This window comes from Balaenoptera acutorostrata, chromosome 14 (genome assembly GCF_949987535.1).
Source record: "Balaenoptera acutorostrata chromosome 14, mBalAcu1.1, whole genome shotgun sequence".
Classification (NCBI taxonomy): Eukaryota; Metazoa; Chordata; class Mammalia; order Artiodactyla; family Balaenopteridae; genus Balaenoptera; species Balaenoptera acutorostrata.
The window spans coordinates 70,601,477-70,622,277 of NC_080077.1; the positions used below are offsets into that span (position 1 = coordinate 70,601,477).

The window sequence follows — 20,801 nt, forward strand, 5'->3', positions numbered from 1 at the left end:
TCTCTAGTGGAATTCCTACAACAGATAACAAAATAATTTTCCACCCAATTCTTCATTGCTTCTCAAATACAAATGCTGTATAACAAAAAGCATGGATAATTCCGCAACACAGCCTCTGTCTAGGCTACCAGAGGGAGGTATACCATAAATGCCCATCTACAATGACTTTTTCACAGATGTGCAGTTAGTGCTTTCATCAGATAAATCCCATAGTGATAGCAATGAAGTTGGCATACAGTTCATCTAAACAAAAAATTAAGTATTTTGTGCTACTATCATAGACTCTGAAAATTAATTTCTGATGAAGTCTATCAAATCAAATTATCTAATGTCTTGTTATCTTGTCTGATAGTTGACCACAACTGTATCACATAATGACACAGCACAAAAAGCCAGTGATGATATCCAGATATAAGTTTTGAGATGTTATCGCCTGCATACCAAACACAATGAAGGTACTTATCAGTGGTCATGCAAAACTCCTTAATTCACTGTTTCTGTGAGAATTACAGGGCATGTTAAATTCATGTCATTTACTCAGCCATCCCCAAGTTCCTCCTCAGTTCTTCCTTATATACTTCCTATACGCGATCATAATTAAATCACTTAATACATGTAAAATGCTTTGAGCAATGCTTGGTACATAGTAGCTACTAAGTGTTGGTTGTTATCATTATTATTTCATGCGTTAAAAGTGATGCTTCGTATGTCACATGCCCTGCAGAGATTCTAAAGTATGGTTTGCTTTAAGCAAGTTCAATCCAGTGCTCCCAGCGGGGAGAAAGTCTAATATGCAAGGCATCTTCTATATATTTTTTTCTTGTTTGTGACAGAACAGGCAAATCACCTCAGAAGTGATCAAAGTGATCAAAAATGTGTTTAAAAGATTTTGTGCGTGTGCCTCTAGATAAAAGCTACCAAGTGATTACTTGAAATGGTAAATGTTGAGAACAAATTTAAAACTTTTTGATAACTCCACCACAAAGATGCACTGATTAAAACAGCCCCTTCTCATATTGCATTACCTTCAGACTATAATAAATCACTTACAATATTGGTAAAGTATTTCACTATATATTTTATTTTTATAATAATGAATCTGATATGCCCTAATCTTTGGTTTGCTATATATCATCCATACATCATTCATTCCATTCACTTAAAGCATCATCTTCATGTCCAGGTATTTCTGTTGGTGATTGGTCAAGACAGGTTGAATCTTTGTATCTCATTGAACTCAGCTCAGACTGCATCTCAGTTGTCGAAGCTTTTGCCCCCCAGAAATCTTTGACTGCCGCCCTGGAAGAAAAACATTTTTTAAATCTTTTATGAAATGAAAACTAAATAGATTTATATTTAGTTTTCTATATATAGAAGTGCCTCCTTAGTCATGATTTATTTTTAGTGTGTGGTGCACCAGCTGCATTGTGATAGTAGATGAGCCCTCAGATGTACCAGGGGGTGATACTCATGTAGGTATTAGAAATATTCTCATATAAATGAATTAGTAGGTTACAATAACCAAGTTTTAAAGTTGTGATAACTACAACTAGACAACACAAATATTAATTCAATAAACTTTTTTCTTTAGCAACTACTATGTAAAATTGTAAAAATTGCATTTAAAAGCTTTCTCATGGCTGGGGATCAAGTCATGAGATTAGGTAGCTTGAACTAGGAGAGTCTCAGGAGGGATGAAGAGAGTTGGACAGTTTCAAAACCCATGTGAGAAGCATCATGGACAGGGCCTTGGATTCAACAGACAGGGAGGGGCAAACAAGGAGGACATCAATCAAGGGTGATGGCTTAGTTTCAGTCCTTCACCTACCAGTTTATAATTATGAACATCAGTAGAAAGATCACGAATATACACATAATAACTCCTACGGTCAGAACAAAAATTAGGACTGCATCAGTGTCTGGTCGGCTTGATCTTTTCATCTGCAATTCTAGAGAAAAAAACACGTGATGATTATTACTACTCGAAAATAAAAGAAAAAGGATATCTAAATGGAAACTTTATATTTGAAAAACAACTCTAGAAAAATACAGAAAGAATTAGTGGAAACAAAGTTATTAATGAACTTGCTCTGCGTGTTAGAAATGTCCTTTTCAAACACACAGAAAAGTTCAAAGCATTTGACAATAAACATCCCACCACCTAGACACTACCATCAACATTTTAACTATCCCTCTATCCAAACTCTTCTCAATCCAGTGATTCATCTTATTTTTTGATGCATTTCAAGATAATTTGCTGATGTCTGCACACTTCCTACAAAATTCTTCAACAGGCATATCATTAACTAGAGTTCAATATTTGTTTATATTCTTTGAGGTAAAATTTATGAACACCAAATTGCACAATGATCTTAAATGTGCATTTATTTAGTTTTGGCAAATGCAAACAGACATATATAATTCAAACCCCTGAATATACACAGAATATTACTATACCCCAAAAGTGTCCTCGAGCCCCTCCCAGTTAATCCCTGCCCCAACCTCTAGGGACAACTACTGTCCTGATTTTCTTTTCCACCATAGATTAGTTCTGCCTGTTCTGGAACGTCATAGGAATGGAAACATACATACATTATGCATTCTTTTTTACTCAGTATAATGTTTTGGAGATTCAACCATATTGTTGCATGTACCAATAGTTTTTTTCTTTTTTATTACTGGGTAGTACACCTCAATTAGTTTATTCAATCTCCTACGGATGGACACCTATGCTGTTTCAGTTTGGGGTTATTATAAATAAACTGCTATGAACATTCTCACACCAGTCATTTTGTGAACATACATTTCCATTTCTCTTGGGTAAATACTTATGAGTGGAACTGCTGGGTCATAGGGTAGAGGTATGCTTAGTTTTCCAAGAAACTGCAAGATCTTTTCCCAAACTGACTGTACTTGCTGTACATGTTTTATAAATTTTTTTCTCCCAGATTTTGGCTTGCCTATTCATTTTTCTAATGATTCCTTTTAAAGAGCTGAAGTTTTAAACTTTTTAACGCTAAGTTTCAGGTGTACAGCATTATAATTTGACATCTGTATCCACTACAAAGTGATCCCCACCACAAGTCTAGTTACCACCCATCACCATACAGCTGCACTCCCCCCTTCATCCATTTCACCCACCCCTGAACTCCCTTCCCCTCTGGCAACCAGTAATCTGCTCTCTGTATCTATGAGTGTGTTTTTTATTTTGTTCGTTTTTTTAGATTCCACATATGAGTGAAATCTTTGTATTTGTCTTTTTCTATCTTACTTCACTTAGGATTAATACCTTCAAGGTCCATCCACACTGTTGCAAATGGCAGGATTTCATTCTTTTTTTTACGGCTGAATAGTATTCTATTGTATGTATATATACCACATCTTTATTCATTCGTCCATCAGTGGACACTTAGGTGGTTTCTATATCTTGGCTATTGTAAATAATGCTGCAGTGAACACAGAGGTGCATCTATCTTTTTGAATTAGTGTTTTTATGTTCTTTGGATAAATACCCAGAAGTGAAATAGCTGTGTCTTATGGTAGTTCTATTCTTAATTTTTTGAGGTATCTCCATACTGATTTCCATAGTAGCTGCACCAACAGTGCACAAGGGCTTCCTTTTCTCCACATCCTCTCCAACATTTGTTATTTCTTGTCCTTTTTGATAATAGCTATTCTAACAGGTGTAAGGTAATATCTCTTTGTGGTTTTGATTTGCATTTCCCTGATTAGTGATGTCAAGCATATTTTTATGTGCCTGTTGCCCATCTGTATGTCTTCTTTGGAAAAAATGTCTATTCAGATCTTCTGCCCAATTTTTAATCAGGTTGTTTGATTTTTGTTGTTGCTGATATTGTTTAGTGTGAGTTCTTTATATATTTTGGCTATGAACCCCTCATCAGAGATATCATTTACAAATGTCTTCTCCCATTCCATAAGTTGTCTTTTCGTTTTGATGATGGTTTCCTTTGCTGTGCAGAAGCTTTTTAGTTTGATGTAGTCCCATTTATTTATTTTTGCTTTTGTTTCCCTTGTCTTTGGAGTCAGATCTACAAAAATATCACTAAGACCTATATCAATAAGGTTACTGCCTATGTTTTTTCTAGGAATTTTATGGTTTTAGGTCTTACATTCAAGTCTTTAATCCATTTTGCGTTAATTTCTGTGTATGATGTAAGATAGTGACCTTCTTTCATTCTTTTGCATGTGGCTGTCCAGTTTTCTCAACACCATTTTTTGAAGATGAAGATTTTAATTCTGATGAAGCCTAATTTAGCAATCTTTCCTTTATGGTGATTGTTTTTGGTCATGTCTAAAAAGAAACACTTGCCTACTCCTGAATCATACAGATACTCTCTTATGTTTCCTTTTTTAAGCTTGATGGTTTTAGCTTTTACATTTAGGACTATAATACATCTAATTTTTGTATACATTGTAAAGTAGGAATTGAAGCTCATTCTTCTTCATACGAATAGCCAAACACCACTTTTAAATCAGCCTTCTCTCCCATATCTTTCTGTTCTTCTTGAAAATAATGCTATTACAGAGACATGACCAGTCTACCATATGCATTATAACACTGCTACATTGTAAACTGATAAAAATTCAATTTATATCAAGCATTACTTACTCTGTGAATTATGTTGCTTTCTTTTGGCTCTTCCTGGTCCCTAAATCATAGACTCATAAAAGATTCATGTGGGGAAGGGCCAGAAAGATCATCTTATACAACTTTTATACAGATAAGTAAACCAACATCCAGGGAGATATAATGATTTGTGCAAGCTATGTTTTATGTATTTTAATATTTTGGTAAGTACCACTCTAACAGAATTAGTCTCATATATGGGCAATCTCAACTGCTTATTCATCTGGATTTTCTTCCTATTCTTTAAACACCATGGAGTATAATTTTCCATTTTCCTTGGTAATTCTAGAGCTATAAACTGAATTTAGTAATCTCGCTATATAGTTCCAAGTATGATAGACAATTTATATCATATTTATATTCCAACATTGTTGAATTTTAAAAATCTTTTTATTTTTGGTAATTTTAGATTTATAGAAGCAGTGGGAGTTTTTAAGCTCAAATTTTAAAAAACCTTTTAGGATTAAAACTTGAGAAGAAGAAATGCAAAATTTCTTTCCATTTATCTACTACCCTGCAATACTAGCCAAGAGAAGGTGGAGAATGAGAGGTATAAAGATTTTGCTTCATTTCAATGGTAGTCTTCTTGCAAGGGTCCCTTCGATTACTTTTATATCTAATAAAAAAATAGTCTGCATTTCTACTGAGATTTTCTGATGAAAAACAGGCTGAATTTCGATGCTCTCACTTTTTAGAAAAACTAAGTTTATGTTTATATTAGTTTCTTAGGGCCACCATAACAAAGTACCACTAACTAGGTGGCTTAAAAACAACAGAAATATATTGTCTCACAGTTTTGGAAGATAAACGTCTGAACATAAGGTGATGGTAAGGCCATGCTCTCTCCAATGGCTCTGGGGAAGGATCCTTCCTTTCCTCTTCCAGCTTCTGGTAGCCCCAGATGTTCCTTGGCTTGTGACAGCATAACTCCAATCTCTGTGTGTCTTCACATGGCTGTCTTCTCCCCGCGTGTCTTTGAGTCTTCACATACATTCTCCTCTCTCTCTCTGTGTCTCTGTGTCTAAATTTCCTTCTTCTTATAAGGACACTAGTCATATTGGATTAAAAGTCCACTCTCCTCTAGTGTGTATGATCTTGTCTTAACTGAATTAATTACATCTGCAACTACCCTATTTCCAGACACAGTCATATTCCTGAAGTTCTAGGAGTTTGGACTTGAAAGTATCTTTTCAGGGGGACATAATTCAATCAAAACCATGCCTAACTATGAAAGACAACTATTGTGGAAGTGAAAAACCTGTTATATGAGAGAATGGATGGGACATTTTCATTAATTAAACCATATCTACCCTGAAAATATTTCAGTCATGCATTTGTTTCAAGCCAGTACCATATTGTGTGGACATTTATAGCCAAAATATTTGTTTGATGTCTAAAGAGCCAAGAGGGTCTGTCACAGTGGTATACCCAACTGTCCTTTTTAAAAGAAACTAATAAATACCAAAGTTTTCTGAAAACATTTTGTCTTTTAACCAGTGCATGTGCTGAGATGGCAGAGCTACCCCACCAGCCTTGGACAGCTACAGGAGAGAAAAATCAACTTTGTCTCACTTGCTGACACTGGGGTCTGTGCTCCAGCCCTTAGCTTACACATGTTGCCTTCTAACACAGGAAGAGCTAAGCACTACTAAGCCGTCCTAACAGGGACCAAGCTGTGGGGACAATAACTGAGACTGGCCTTTGAACCCTTTAATATCCTGAACTATGACTCACTGAGATACTTTTTAGTTGATGATGTTTGGTCCTTTTTGGCCTTTTATAGCACTTTATTGAAATTATCCTTTTAATAACACCTGTTATCCCAACATAGGAGTAAGGTTATTAGCTTTCACCATAAAGATGGTTTTTTAAGGACAGTGAACAACACATCAAAGAAAGTTATAGTTTATTTTTTAAAATCACCCCCAAAACACCTTAGCTTGTTTCCAGTTCAATAAAGGGTGTTATGCTTCTCTAGATTGCAGCTTAAGTTCTTTACTTGGGATTGAGAAATAGCTTCAAGAAATCCATGAACTCTCTTAAAATTACGGGTAACTTTTGGCATGTTAGTATACGTGGGTATTTTTCCGGGAAAAGCCTCCCGAGCCTTGATTGGCTTCTCAAAAGAACTTGTGACCAAACCCCTCACACACCCAAAAACACAGATGACAACAATAAAAATGGTTAAGAGCAACTCAACAAAAGGAAATAATTATTTGGCTATAGAAGACATCATAGTTTAAATTGAAAAGACATGCACATGGATCCTTTTTGCAAGGGAAGCACAGTTTCTAACATGTAAAATTATGTTCGGGTCAAGATTTGCCTTTTGTGACATATACTGAGGACTGTATTATTGTTTCATAAAAAAATGTCTTCGAATGAATAATTTTTAAAAAGATATGCTTTGACATAAGATTTCTTAATTTTATTTATTTTACTGTATCAAAACTTCTGTTAAGCATCCCTTAGAATTCTATGTATCCATTTTCACCTCTGTGATAGAAGTAAAAGTAAGCATATAATTCAAGTTAAAGGACTGTTCTTTGGATATACTTCAGGAATACACCAGTTTCCCGAAGTGAGGTACATGTGACTCTACTTTGTGGAGAAAAATAAGAATTAAGTATTACCTTGTAGAAAAGTCTAAATGGTATAAAACTAGTGGTTCCAAAATGTGATCTCTGGACCAATAGCACCTAGGAACTTGTTAGAAATGGAAATTCTTGTGCCAGCTCTACTAAAGATCTACAGAATCAGAAATTATGGGGGTTGGGCTAGTGATCTGTGTTTCAATGAGACCTCCAGGGGATTCTGATGTGCTTTGAAGTTTGAGATATAAGCAAACCAAAACATTGTTGGGTACTTACCAGTTGTTGTATAGATTGTGAATTTAATAGATGCTACTATTTCATTATTATCCAAGGTTTCACACTCAAAAGCCTTGGGGTGAGTATCCCTGTGAACCTCCAGGATTGCTGAATCATTTGCAAGTATAATGGCCTGCTATTTTAAAAGGCAAAAAAAGGTAACAACATTCTTCATGAAAACTTAAGATCAGGAAACAATTTATTTTTTGTAACAAAATAAGAGCCACTTTCTCTCAGTCTAGGACAGTAATTAATTATGCACATGTATTTTAAAGTCAGATAATCCAGATAACAAGTACCAACTTCCTGCCTGTGTGAAGCAGGGCAAGTTACTCTCTGCATCTCAGCTGCAGCTGGTCCTCCATATCCTTGGGTTCCATGTCAGTGGACTCAACCAACCATAGATTAAAAATATTCAGAAAAAAAATTCCAGAAAGTTCCAAAAAGCAAAACTTGAATTGGTTGCACAGTAGTATTTACTTGGCATTTACATTTTATTTACAACTATTTATATAGCATTTACATTGTATTATAAATAATCTAGAGATGATTTAAAGTATATGGGAGGATGTACTTATGTTATATGCAAATACTACTCCATTTTATATAAGGAACTTGGGCATCCCAGTTTTGGTATCTGAAGGGGTCCTGGAATCAATCCCGAGCATACTGAGCAACAACTGTACTTATCTGTAAAATGGGTATAATGATGGGAATTACCTCATAGATTGTTATGTGAGTAAAAGAAACTCTAGCACTTTGTGTATGTCTGGCACTGAATAAGCCCTCTATTAATGTTAGCTACTGTTATCAGTACTGTCTGTACTATATATACAAATGAAACTCTTGCTTCCAAAATAGAACACTTTATATAAAATAGGTGTTTTTAAGTTCTGATAGTAGCTGGCCCTAAGACATATGTAAAGTCTTAGCCTCACTAAGCAATGAAAAAATTTAAATCCCAATAATAATAAAGTTGTATGATTTTAACTTCATTTTTGCAAACTGCTTTTAAAGAGAAAGTTTTCTGAGAGTCATCAAGCACCGGGAAACAAATTTTATCACTCACTAGAAAGCACCAAATTACATACATTCATTACTCACTTGGTCTGGCCTTAGAAGTCTCCAAATATATTTGAAACGGTTTGCAGGAGATGTATGAACACATGCTAGCCTAACACTTTCAAGACTTTCTGAAATTGGTTTACCCCCTGAAAAAAAGAAAAATTAAATACATATATACCAATGGGCACTGTAAACTGCTTTATACACCATACTACTTTTAAAAGTCACTTCCAACTTTAAAACCAATTGCATGCTGGAAGTTAGCAAACGTATTACTGAAAGTTTGACTGTAGAGGAGCAGAGAGGCATCAAAAGTTAAGTCGCCAAAAGAGGCAGGTAGAAAACACCATTCCTGTCTGTTCCTTCAGCAGAATAAATCGTGGAGAAGAGATAGCAAGGGCAAACTACTTAGTGATCTATTAAACTTTGAGATCTACTAGTGGCTTCCAATTTACTGCTTAGGGTCAGAATCCCCCTCCCGCCCCATACACTCCGTCCCTTCCATGTTTAAAGATAATGGAATCTCAGACTAGTGAAAGGTGGTATAGAGTGGCTCTCAAGGTTCCCAACGTAGGGTTTACCAATCTACTGATAAGCTGTCATAACCAAAGTGTCAAAAGCGTTTCACTGGAGGACAGCCTCAACCACAGACCCTGAGTGCAATATGGTTCCAGTGTACTAGAGAGAATATGTTAAATTTACACATCACTGAAAAAATGTGAAGCAAAAGTAGAAAGAGTTGTAACTGTCTAGAGAAGCGGAAGCTTAAGTTTTCTTATGAATTCCTTTCAGTATATCATTTGATCACCTCCTTCCACTCACGGCAACCTGAGGTTAAGGATATTTCCCCAGAGTAAATGCTTCCCCCTCAGTCTCCCTCCAATACATAGGCCAACTCACAGCCACAATCGACTGGTCCACGACATTCTTCCACCCGTACGATACATTTGGATTCACTGCCAGGGCATCCATTTGTTAATATAACTTCTCTTATACCAACACCTTTGGTAAAAGAAATCAGCAAATGTTAAAAAAATAATAATAATAATAATAATTCCAGAGTTCCATTACTTTTCTACCTAGGTCTTTTTGAGACTTTTCTCCTAATTTCAGAAATTAAATTCCTAAATTCAGGGTAATAACATTTAGATATTTTTAGGTCCCTCATTTTGAATTATTTCATAAAACAGCATTTTCCAAAGCGAGTTACATGAAACACTAGTTCCTCTGGTTGTTACCATAAGAAAAAGGATTCCATGGTTATATACATTTGGAAATTATACATTACATTAAAATGAAAGGAACCTCTTTCCTCAGAAATTTAGGGGAACTTTTAATATGCTAGTAAATTAATGTGCTTTTATGTGGAAACTTTCATTGATCTAAGATGTAAAATTTTTACATTTTAACATCTTTGAAATCAGAATGCATCTTAGAATTGACAGCGTGTCAAGAATGGCAGCATTTTTCCTTTTTTAGAGATGCATAAAATGTGATTATCACAGCCAAGAAAGTCTTAGATTTGATGAAATACAGTAGTACACTGGATCTTCCAAATTTATTTAACCATGGAACTTTTTTTGGGGGGGTGGGGTGGGTTGAGCTTGCAGAGGAAATTACAAAAATTACATTTTAACATAAATGATGCTTTTTAATATCGAAATTGGTAAAAATCCCTGTATTAAATACATCAGGACTACTAATGACCAAATCTCCATTTCCAAAAAGATACTCTCATTAGAATTGCCACACATTTCATAGCAAGAAATCACGTCTTTACTGACTGATCTCAGATCTCCACTGAGTTTGCCCTACCATCACCAAAATTGAGAAATGATAAAAGCTGGTTCAGTGAGGGGCTGAACATGTCCTGTGATAAATGACCTGTGATAAGACTGTGTTGTCACAGGCTAAGGAATAGTCCATCTTGATATCCTTTCTACCAGATTCCCTCTTTCGGTCCCTGCAAGACGTTAATCATAAAACCTATTCTTAAGGCAAGGGAAAGTTGAAGTCTAGAGATGGCTTATAACAGCGGTTCTCAAACTTCAGAGTGCTTGCAAAACACCTGGAGACATACTAACATGTGAATCCTGATTCAGTAAGTAGGTCTGCAGTAGGTCCCGAGGTTCTGCATTTCTAACAAGCTCTCAGTCGATGCTGATGTAGCGAGTCTGTGGACCAAACTTTGAGACACAAAGGAGAGTACTCCATATAAGATAAAGAGAAGGAAGGTTGGAGGGGGAAAGGTCTCTTTTGATTAAAAGAGATGCTTAAGAATAGGTGCAGAATGGCTCCCCTTGAATTTATGAATGGTACTTCTCTATAGAGGCATAGCCTTATTCTGAAATGCATATTTTCCAAGCAGGTATTTTATGCATTTATTTATTTAGCCAGATACAGTTTATCGAAATGATGTGTGTAGATGTGAGATTTTCTGTAAGTCCATACTTAAAAATCTGCCTGTGTATTCCAAGAAAAGAAAACTTTTTGACTGCTAAAATATTGTTTTGGGGGTTCAACAGAATTTTCACTAAAGCATTTTTTCCTTTAAATAGTTGTTATAAATTGAAAAGATATCTTAATACTTAAAATTATAGATGTGAAATATTGCCTTTTATGGCTTATTTTCTTTTTAGAACTTATCACCATCTGACATATTACATGTTTTACATATTATTGGGTGGGCCAAAAGGGTCATTTGATCTTTTCCATAAGATGGCTCTAGTAGCACTTAGTTGTCTTTAACTTCATTCGAAACAATTTTGTTAGATAGTATGTGACAGCAGTCATATCAGTGTGCATTTAAAAAAAGACTTATCAAAATTGGTGAATTTTTGTGTAGCCATTTTAATATTGAAGATGGAAGAAAAAAAGCAACATTTTTGGCATATTATGCTTTATTATTTCAAGAAAGGTAAAACTGCAACTGAAACGCACAAAAAGATTTGTGCAGTGTATGGAGAAGGTACTGTGACCGACTGAACATGTCAAAAGTGGTTTGTGAAGTGTCGTGCCGGAGATTTCTCACTGGACGATGCTCCACGGTCAGGTAGACCAGCTGAAGTTGACAGCAATCAAATCGAAACAGTAATTGAGAAGAATCAGTGTTATACCATGCAGGAGATAGCCGACACACTCAAAATATCCAAATCAAGCGCTGAAAATCATTGGCACCAGCTTGGTTATGTGAATCGCTTTGATGTTTGGGTTCCAGGTAAGTTAAGCAAAAAAAACCTTCTTGACCATATTTCTGCACGCGATTCTCTACTGAAAAGTAATGAAAACATTTGTTTAAAGAAAACGTTCCATTTTTAAAACAAATTGTGACAGGCAGTGAAAAGTGGACATTGCAACCATGTGGAACGGAAGAGGCTGTGGGGCAAGCAAAATGAACCACCACCAACCACACCAAAGGCTGGTCTTCATCCAAAGAAGGTGATGTTGTGTATACGGTGAGGTTGGAAGGGAGCCCTCTATTATGAGCTCCTTTGGGAAAACCAAACGATTAATTCCAACAAGCACTGCTCCCAATTAGAACAACCGAAAGTGGCACTCGACGAAGTGTCCAGAATGAGTCAACAGAAAATGCATAATCTTCCAGCAGGATAACACAAGACTGCGTGCTTCTTTGATGACCAGGCAAAAACTGTTACAATTTGGCTGGGAAGTTCTGATTCATCCATCATATTCACCAGATGTTGCACCTACAGATTTCCATTTATTTCGGTCTTTACAAAATTCTCTTAATGGAAAAAATTTCAATTCCCTGGAACACTGTAAAAGGCACCTGGAACAGTTCTTTGCTCAAAAAGATAAAAAGTTTGGGGAAGATGGAATTATGAAGTTGCCTGAAAAATGGCAGAAGGTATTGGAGCAAAAGGGTGAATACGTTGTTCGATAAAGTTCTTGGTGAAAATGAAAAATGTGCCTTTTATTTTTACTTAAAAAACCGAAGGCACTGGGGCTTCCCTGGTGGTGCAGTGGTTGAGAATCTGCCTGCCAATGCAGGGGACGCGGGTTCAGGCCCTGGTCTGGGAGGATCCCACATGCCACGGAACAACTAGGCCCGTGAGCCACAATTACTGAGCCTGCGCGCCTGGAGCCTGTGCTCCGCGACAAGAGAGGCCCACACACCACAATGAAGAGTGGCCCCCACTTGCCGCAACTAGAGAAAGCCCTCGCACAGAAACGAAGACCCAACACAGCCATTAATTAATTAAGTAAGTAAAAAAAAAAAACCAAAAAAAAAAAACGAAGGCACTTTTAATCTCTTTGCCCCTACCAAAAAGTATGTTCTTTGAAGGCAGAGAGTTTCCACTTCTTTGTTCACTGCTTTATTCCTAGCACCTATAACAATACCTGAAACATAGTAGGCAAAAATAAAAAAAGAGAAAACAAAAAAAATTGCTGAATAAACAAATATAATATATAATTTCTGAAGCACATCTTTTTTTTAAAATTTATTTATTTATTTTATTTTTGGCTGCTTTGGGTCTTTGTTGCTGCGCGCGGGCCCTCTCTAGTTGTGGCGAGCGAGGGCCACTCCTCACCATGGCACACGGGCCTCTCACTGCAGTGGCCTCTCCCATTGCGGAGCACGGGCTCCAGGCACGCGGGCTTCAGTAATTGTGGCACATGGGCTCAGCAGTTGTGGCTCACGGGCTCCAGAGTGCAGGCTCAGCAGTTGTGGCGCATGGGCTTAGTTGCTCCGTGGCACGTGGGATCCTCCCGGACCAGGGCTCGAACTCGTGTCCCCTGCATTGGCAGGCGGATTCTTAACCACTGCACCACCAGGGAAGTCCCTGAAGCACATCTTTAAATAATAGAGTAGGACAGTATCAATTACTAGAAATGTCATAAAAATAATTCTCTACCTGTGAAAATTTCTCAAGTAAGCAGCCAGAAGATGTAATTTGCAAATGAATAAACACAGGTTTATTACACAGAATTCCTCTAATTTTCTGACTCTGACACACTAAGAAGTTAAAGTAAAAAACAGGTTTCAAACTATCTCAAGAGACAGAAAGTACAATAATGGCTGAAAGGGGCTGGGGCGAGTGGGGAATTACTGTTGAATTGGTGCGGAGGTTTCAGTTTGGGATGATGAAAAAGTTCTGGGGTGGATCGTGGTAATGATTGCATGACAATGTGAATGTGCTTAATTTCACTAAATTGTACATTTAAAAAATTGTTAAAGTAGTAAATTTTATGTTAGATCTATTTTAACATCATTTAAAAAATGCTATCTCAAAAACAATTCAGGCACAATTTTTGACCAAAAAATAAAAAACGTACATATTGTTCTGATCCATATCTGCATGGACTTTCTGTCTTCTTATCCTCTGCTTTTTGTCCTTCCCTCCTGTCACTGTCTTTTTTCCAAGGCAGGTTCTATTTAGAATAAACTTAATTTCATTGTGAATTATCTACTGTCTTCTTAGCACACTAGTCTATAGTGGTTCTCAAAAGATGGTCTTTTAAAAAACAGCATCATTTTTGAACTTGTTTAGAAATACAAATTCTTAGACCCCTTCAAAGGCCTAGTGAGTTAGAAATTTTGAAGTAGGCCTAGCAATCCATGTTTTAACAAGCCCTTCAGGCACCTAGGGTGAACACTTAAGTTTGAGAAACACTCGTCTATTATAGCATGAGTAGTCTTAATCCCACCCCCATGTAAGAGATTTTTATGTCCAATTTCTATTCAAGGAATGATCAAAATAAGTCATAGTCTTTGAATATTATTTTCCCCACAAAGCCAATACCTCTTTTCTCTAAGACATGACATATAAATTGGGAAAATGTATCATTTAGAATAGATTATTACAAATAAAGTAAATTTCTTGATAGATTTGCCAGCACAGTATGTGGAAGACATCTGTGAGATGCATCAGAAGATCTTTCATCTTCTGAACATCTGTGAGATAAAGTTTCACTTTGGTGAAAGCAGTTTATGTGCCCCTCCCCCCAAAAAATATACATACAGGGAGTTGGCTTAAAGTAAGACTTAGAGGTTATGAACTGAAAATATCCTACCTTGTAAAGCAATCAGTTTGAGTTTTGTGTGTAAATCATAGATATTAGAAATAGAAATCAGTGAGAGATGAATGAGAGTACACATTGTTTTTACCCGCCCCCCCCCGGCCTCAATACAATGTTATTTATCTGTTCTATGCTACTTACCGCATGTAACGGTGCACATCCCAAATTCTACTTCTTTGACTACTGTCCTATTTGAAACTAAACATAAATGCAAAAATACATTATTTAATCATAGGAAAACTTTTCTAAGTGAAGAACTCTTACTTGGGGATGGAGGATACAAGCACTTATCATATGGAAAGCAGACATTTTTAAAGTTTTATTAAATCAGAAAGGCAATGTCATTCCTAGTACATCTTCTATTACTGTTTAAATCAAAAGAAAACTAAACCTTTGAAGAATTAAATTAGGAAATAACTTACAAAGATTTATATTTAAACCTTGTACATAATTTAGAAATACTGTTTTTCATCAGTGTAATACATGGTGAGTTAAAGTTATATAGGAGGTCAGAAAAACACAAAAAAGCCTGCCAATTATAGGGCCCAATTTTTTCTATTCTCTGTTTTCCAAAAAAATTTGAGTGAGTTATTTCTACCCAAAAAGAAGTAGTTATGCAAAGTGTTCATTAAAATTATGTTATAGATTGGTTCTACTCATTCTCAGGTTAAGATGGTAAATTATTCCTAAGAATTTATTTCGACACTTTATTTAGCAGGATAATCTAGGAATATATAAGTATTCGAGTAGCTAAATATTGTTGGTTTTAAATCTCATGTTTCTCTTTTTCTAATTGTTCTGAAATTTGACATGAATTCCACTAGCTGTAGTAGATAATTCTTCATAACTCAGATTAGGACTAGAAGCTCTATAAAAATACATATTAAATGAGGTGCTAGAAGGTAATTTTTAAAAGGCATTATGTCCTGAGGCAACAATATTACATGGGAATATGCATCAAAACTGGAGTCCAAATTGCTACTCTACCACTAATTAGCTATTCTGAGTTTGGGCAAATTCCTTCAACTGTATCAGGCCTATTTAACCCCTCTGCAAAATTTGGAAAGGAGAACCTATCTGATTATTATAAGAATTAAACATGATAACGTGCATGCAAGCATTCTGTAACTTGTTTAGCCCTACAAGCATGCTTAAGATAGCATAACCTCATTCACACTTCATTTTGTACTTATTAATTTCATATAATTCTAAGATTTTTTCCTATTTTGATTATTGTAATTTTTCATAAACACTTCTATACTTATAAGCACCAAATACAGTGCCTTGAATATACAGCAAGCAAATATACAATTGATGTATATATAAGTAAATCAATATTGACTTTGTGAAATAATTTGGACTATGACTGATCAATTCTGAATTGACATTTTTGCTTGAAATGCTTGGATACCTTCTGCTGGTACATTATGAAACACAAATTTGAATCTAAGGCATTATAACTCCATCACCTGGGTTTAGCCTAAACTCTAGCATTTACAGCTAGAACTATCCCTTGACCAGTTTGAATTGTTAATTACTTTTAAAACTAGAGAGAAGCAATAGCTACTACGCTTTAGAACATGTTCTTTTCTACCCTAGTCCTCTTTTTCATATTTCCAAAGTCAAGGACTTCTCCAAGCTCTCTGAAATGTAATGTTATCAAGGCAGTACAAACCTCAATTCCACCTTTAACATCAGATAGTAAATTTCTTTATGTCGCTGAGGGTCACTATCCGTCATCAGGAAATAAAAGAATGGTTGATAAATACAGCACCTACTTTGTACGTACAGGAGACATAAGACTGCCAAGGATATTTAAAAGAATCTCAGCTGGGTCATTTATGGAGGGAAGGGAAGTATTCTCCTTTAGATGGCTGCAAACCTGCAACTGACCTTTTACCTACAAGCACGTGAGTTACTAATCAATGTAACATGTACCACAGCTTGTCAAGTTTTATTGCTTAGTGAGCCAGGAGAATAAGGCAAATTTATGTATCAAACACAGGCTCAGTCTTCGTTGGTTAACATGTATTATTATATCATCTAACAAAGCCTCTAGTTGGATCCCTTTATTGGTGTTTTCTACTGCCACCGTTCCTTTGTGGCTCAAAGTTGAACTTACAAATAAAACACTATCACACTGCAGAGGTGCTCAAGGGTGGAGGCTGCATGAAGCTGACACGGGGCTTCCGGGGAATTCTGTCAGCATCTTGGTCTATCTAGACGTGTCACCGTGAGGGGAATTCGGAACTCCCTTGAGTTCTAACCCAAAGTGCAAATGTGAAAAGGAGGAAGACCTCAGGCAATTTGGAACTTCAAGGAAAAAAAAAAAAATCTGCAATGGAAAGGAAAAAACATAACTGCAAGGGGAATGAAAATCGGTCCCCGTGGTGGGAAGCTACTCTCTGATGCTTAAAAAAATAAGCATCTATTCCCTTGTCCAGAGCAATATTTAGCAGTATTTCTGTAGCAACTTCTATACATGTGCTCGTTTATTTTGCTCTGGTCTTGGAGAATTAGCACATTTTTTTTTTAAGGCCATGAGGTGTGCGATAACATATAAATTTGGGGTTGGTTTTGAGAGCGAGCTCTACAGATGTTAACTTGGATAGTTCTCATCGTCCTCAAAGAGCAGGGAAGGCTTGACCCTCAACGGGTGCCTGCGGGTCCCCGCCACGGAGACTCCCACACTCACCATCCTCCTCGGCCTCAGCCTGGGGCTCGTTCTCGGCCTCGCTGTCGTTTTCAGCCTCCTCCTCGACCTCGTTCTCGCCCTCGTCCTCGCCCTCGCCCTCGTTGGCCAAGCTGGGATCCTGGACCGCGGTGATGTTGATCCCGTACGTTGACTGGAGGCCCGCCAGGAGCAGCCAGCCGACTGTCAGCAGCAGCCCGGCGGAGCAGCCTGCGCCCCCGGGGCTCATGGTTCTCGGCCCGGACGGCTGCCCAAGGTGCAGTCGCAGCCGCCCGCTCCCGAGCAGAGGTGCTTCGAAGAGAGGAGCCGCCCGACTCCGAACGCCCACACCGTGCGCCGGCAACCACTGACGCGTCACGGAACGTCACCATCGCGCTGGGCCCACGGAACGCGCGTAGGCCTGACCGCAAGCAAGGCGTCCCGCCGGCCACTTCCGACGGCGCTCGGGTCCGCCCCGCCCCTTCCGGCGTTCTAGGCCAACCCGGCACGCTGGGGGGGCCACGCCTTCGCACTTCCTCATTAGGCGAGCAGCCAGCCAACTGCAGTCGGTGGCAGTTTTCCCTCACCCTGCTTTCTGCTAAAAGGTGCTCGTCCTTCCTGCGTTTACGCCTCTCCAAACCAGACTCCCTAGACCTTCAAGCACTCTCTATATGACTTGGCTTCAAATTACTTATGCACAATAGCCAACTCGGCGTGTATCAAGAATGATTCATCATGGCCTTAAGTAGGTTGCCCCAAACTTGATCCGTATCTGCAGGTGAGGCTTGATTTGTAGAAGATATAGGGGGTGCACTTTCTCTCTTTGATCTGAACACTATTGCTGATGCAGGTCAAGCATGTACTCACGTTTTAAGACTTTGTGCAGTGCCGTCAGCTCCAGCTCCGCGTGGGGCTTCGTTGAGCTAGAATGCGAGGTGGGGGGAAAGGAAAGGAGAGGGGAAGATGCAACTACTGTCAGACTAGTTCTTCTCCTTTCTCTATTTGGATAGCTGATGTTTTTGGAACCAAATATCGGACTTAACCTTTGTCCCTTGTGAATGTCTATCTTCGTGCTTTTGGCCTATTTTTTAAAGTCTCATTGAGATTCTTCTGAAATCTGATTCTGTTGCCTTAATATATTAGATATTTCTCCCAAGTTTGATTTGGAAAATGTTTCCTTCAGATCACTAACAAAAATGTTTAGAAGGGCAACAGGCCAAGAATAGAGCACTAAGAAGTCAGTCTCTGACAATGATCCACTAATCCACACGTTGATTTAACCCAAGAATCAATTCTTTTACTAAAAAAGATTCCTGTCTTTTATTAAGGTTGAATCAGACTGGAAGCAAGAATACCTTGGCATTCCCACTTGAATCAGTAGAAAATATTAGAGGTAAGTGTAACTCCCCACTGCCCTTTTGATGGTACTTAGTATCACTGTGTCCAATTTTGTCATAGAAAGAAATGAAATTCAGTTAGGTTCCTTCAATTAATGATGTTAATTTCAAGAGGTCAGCTCTAATTAATTAAAATTTCTTGAAGAATAGACTCATAGGCTTTTTGAGTCAAAGGAAGCTTAGAAATAATCTAACACTCCAAGTTCCTCATTTTTAGGTGAAGAGATTAAGAACTGGAGAGACAGGGGGGTGGGGGGGGTGATGAATTGTGCAATTGGGATTGACATGTATACACTGATGTGTATAAAATTGATGATGAATAAGAACCTGCTGTATAAAAAAATAAAATAAAAAAAAGAACTGGAGAGATTAAATGACTCACCCAAGATCATCCAGAAAATTATCTGTAGTGCAGGGCCTCACAACCACATTTCCTGAATGCTCATTCAATGCTTAGTGTTTCATATAATTTAAAATTAACAGTGAAGAAGCAGTCAGTGGGTAGTCAAGAGTTAAAGGACCGAAAACAAATTAGGGTTAAAATTTTTTTATCTTGTTATTCCACATTTGATTTGATCTAATAGCTATAATGTGTTATTAAGAAAATATTGATGAATAGATGGTTTGAAGGATTTCTGTCTCGGATTTGAAACAAAGCTCATTTGGCTATGTTTCTATATAATATTATCCCCTACCTTGAGGTTTAATGTCTAAATTCTTATGATACATGGGCTGAAGAGTAACCTACTACAGAGTGAACTTCAGGCATAAACTGGCTTTTGGAACATATGTACATCCAGCCTCAGCAGACTAACAGCTAAGCAAGTAACTGAGAAACTTATTAGGAGGGTCTTCAGAGCCACTTATTTGTAGCAAAAGTAGATTACTTGAAACAAAAATGAAATTTTTATTTGAATTTTTCTTTCAAAAATGCTTTTAGTTTTGAAAATAGTGAGAAAAGAACTGCTAAGAATAGTCAATATTAAAGTTCAAATTGGTATTGGTAAGGAGGCCATAATAATATTTTATATCAACTAAAATACCATAAAATATTATAGCAACTCACAAGATTGTGAGGGAAATTAAAATGAGAAATTAAGAGATGATCTTGAGACACAAAGATGTTTGTTTCATGGCCAAATGAGTCCAAATTTTTTCTTTTTTAAATGCTAAGAAAAATAAGTCACCCATTATGCTTTCAAACACAAACTGGAAAAAGAAAATCTGTAGTATTTCATGGCAACATTGTTGAATTCTTCATATTTAGGACACATCTTTTTCCTGAAGATGGTATCTTTTGGTATCCTCTTTCCTGAAGAGGAAGTCCTATGAACTCTAAGGTAAGTGATTTAATTCAAAGAACCATTAATGACTAAAATAAACAGCTCCAAAGAGAATCTGGATGGAAATTAAGGGCCTCAAAGAGGAGCTGAAAGATTTTACTCTTAAATAAAGAATATTCAAATAATATCTGTAATAGCAGCAATACTAGTCCCATAAAATATTGTGTTCCTCACATAAGTTATAAGAAAAGTATCTGTCCTCAACAAACTTATAGTACTTCTAGTTGAAGCATAAATAAGTGAAACAAACATTAAGGGCAGAGTATCAAGAAGGGTTGACCCTACTTTGACCTTACATGTACCAAGGACCAGGAATTACAACCTCAATCCCTGATTTGTACCTCTGACCTCCTTGCCTCAGTTCACTCAGCTCTCCTCACCCTGCCTGGCAGTAAGCATCTCCAACTCCAGCTCCGGTTTCCAAGGAGTAAGGATTTCAGCAATTCTCCTGTGACTCCTCTGCCCACTCCACCCCAAAGTATCTCACCTAGGTTGGTCTGAACTTACCCTTCTTGAACTTCCTTTGTGTGCGCATACTTGGCATGTCTGGAGGCAGTAAAATCATTCCTTTATCCAGTCTCCACTCCAACTCATGCTCTGAAAAGAAAGACCAATTTGAAGATTTGTGATATAAACACAAGATTGAAAAGCCCTGAATAGAGGATCACCATAAAAAAGAAAAAAGAAATGAATGAGAGAAATTACAAAGGAAGGATTAACAAAATGGAGTGACTAGATACCTAAGCAGATGAGGGAGAGGCACAA

General features: G+C 37.2%; 1 protein-coding gene across 1 annotated transcript; it reads right to left on the bottom strand.

Moving 5' to 3' along the window:
- Positions 1 to 1,060: 1,060 nt before the first annotated feature.
- SPACA1 (sperm acrosome associated 1) lies at positions 1,061 to 18,058 on the bottom strand. The gene is made up of 7 exons (XM_057528135.1): positions 17,321 to 18,058; positions 14,767 to 14,823; positions 9,484 to 9,585; positions 8,623 to 8,729; positions 7,519 to 7,654; positions 1,829 to 1,949; positions 1,061 to 1,299 (listed from the first exon to the last, which is right to left on the bottom strand). The coding sequence occupies exons 1-7, from the start codon at positions 17,544 to 17,546 to the stop codon at positions 1,143 to 1,145; spliced, it is 906 nt and encodes a 301-aa protein (XP_057384118.1). The 5' UTR covers positions 17,547 to 18,058; the 3' UTR covers positions 1,061 to 1,142.
- Positions 18,059 to 20,801: the final 2,743 nt, after the last annotated feature.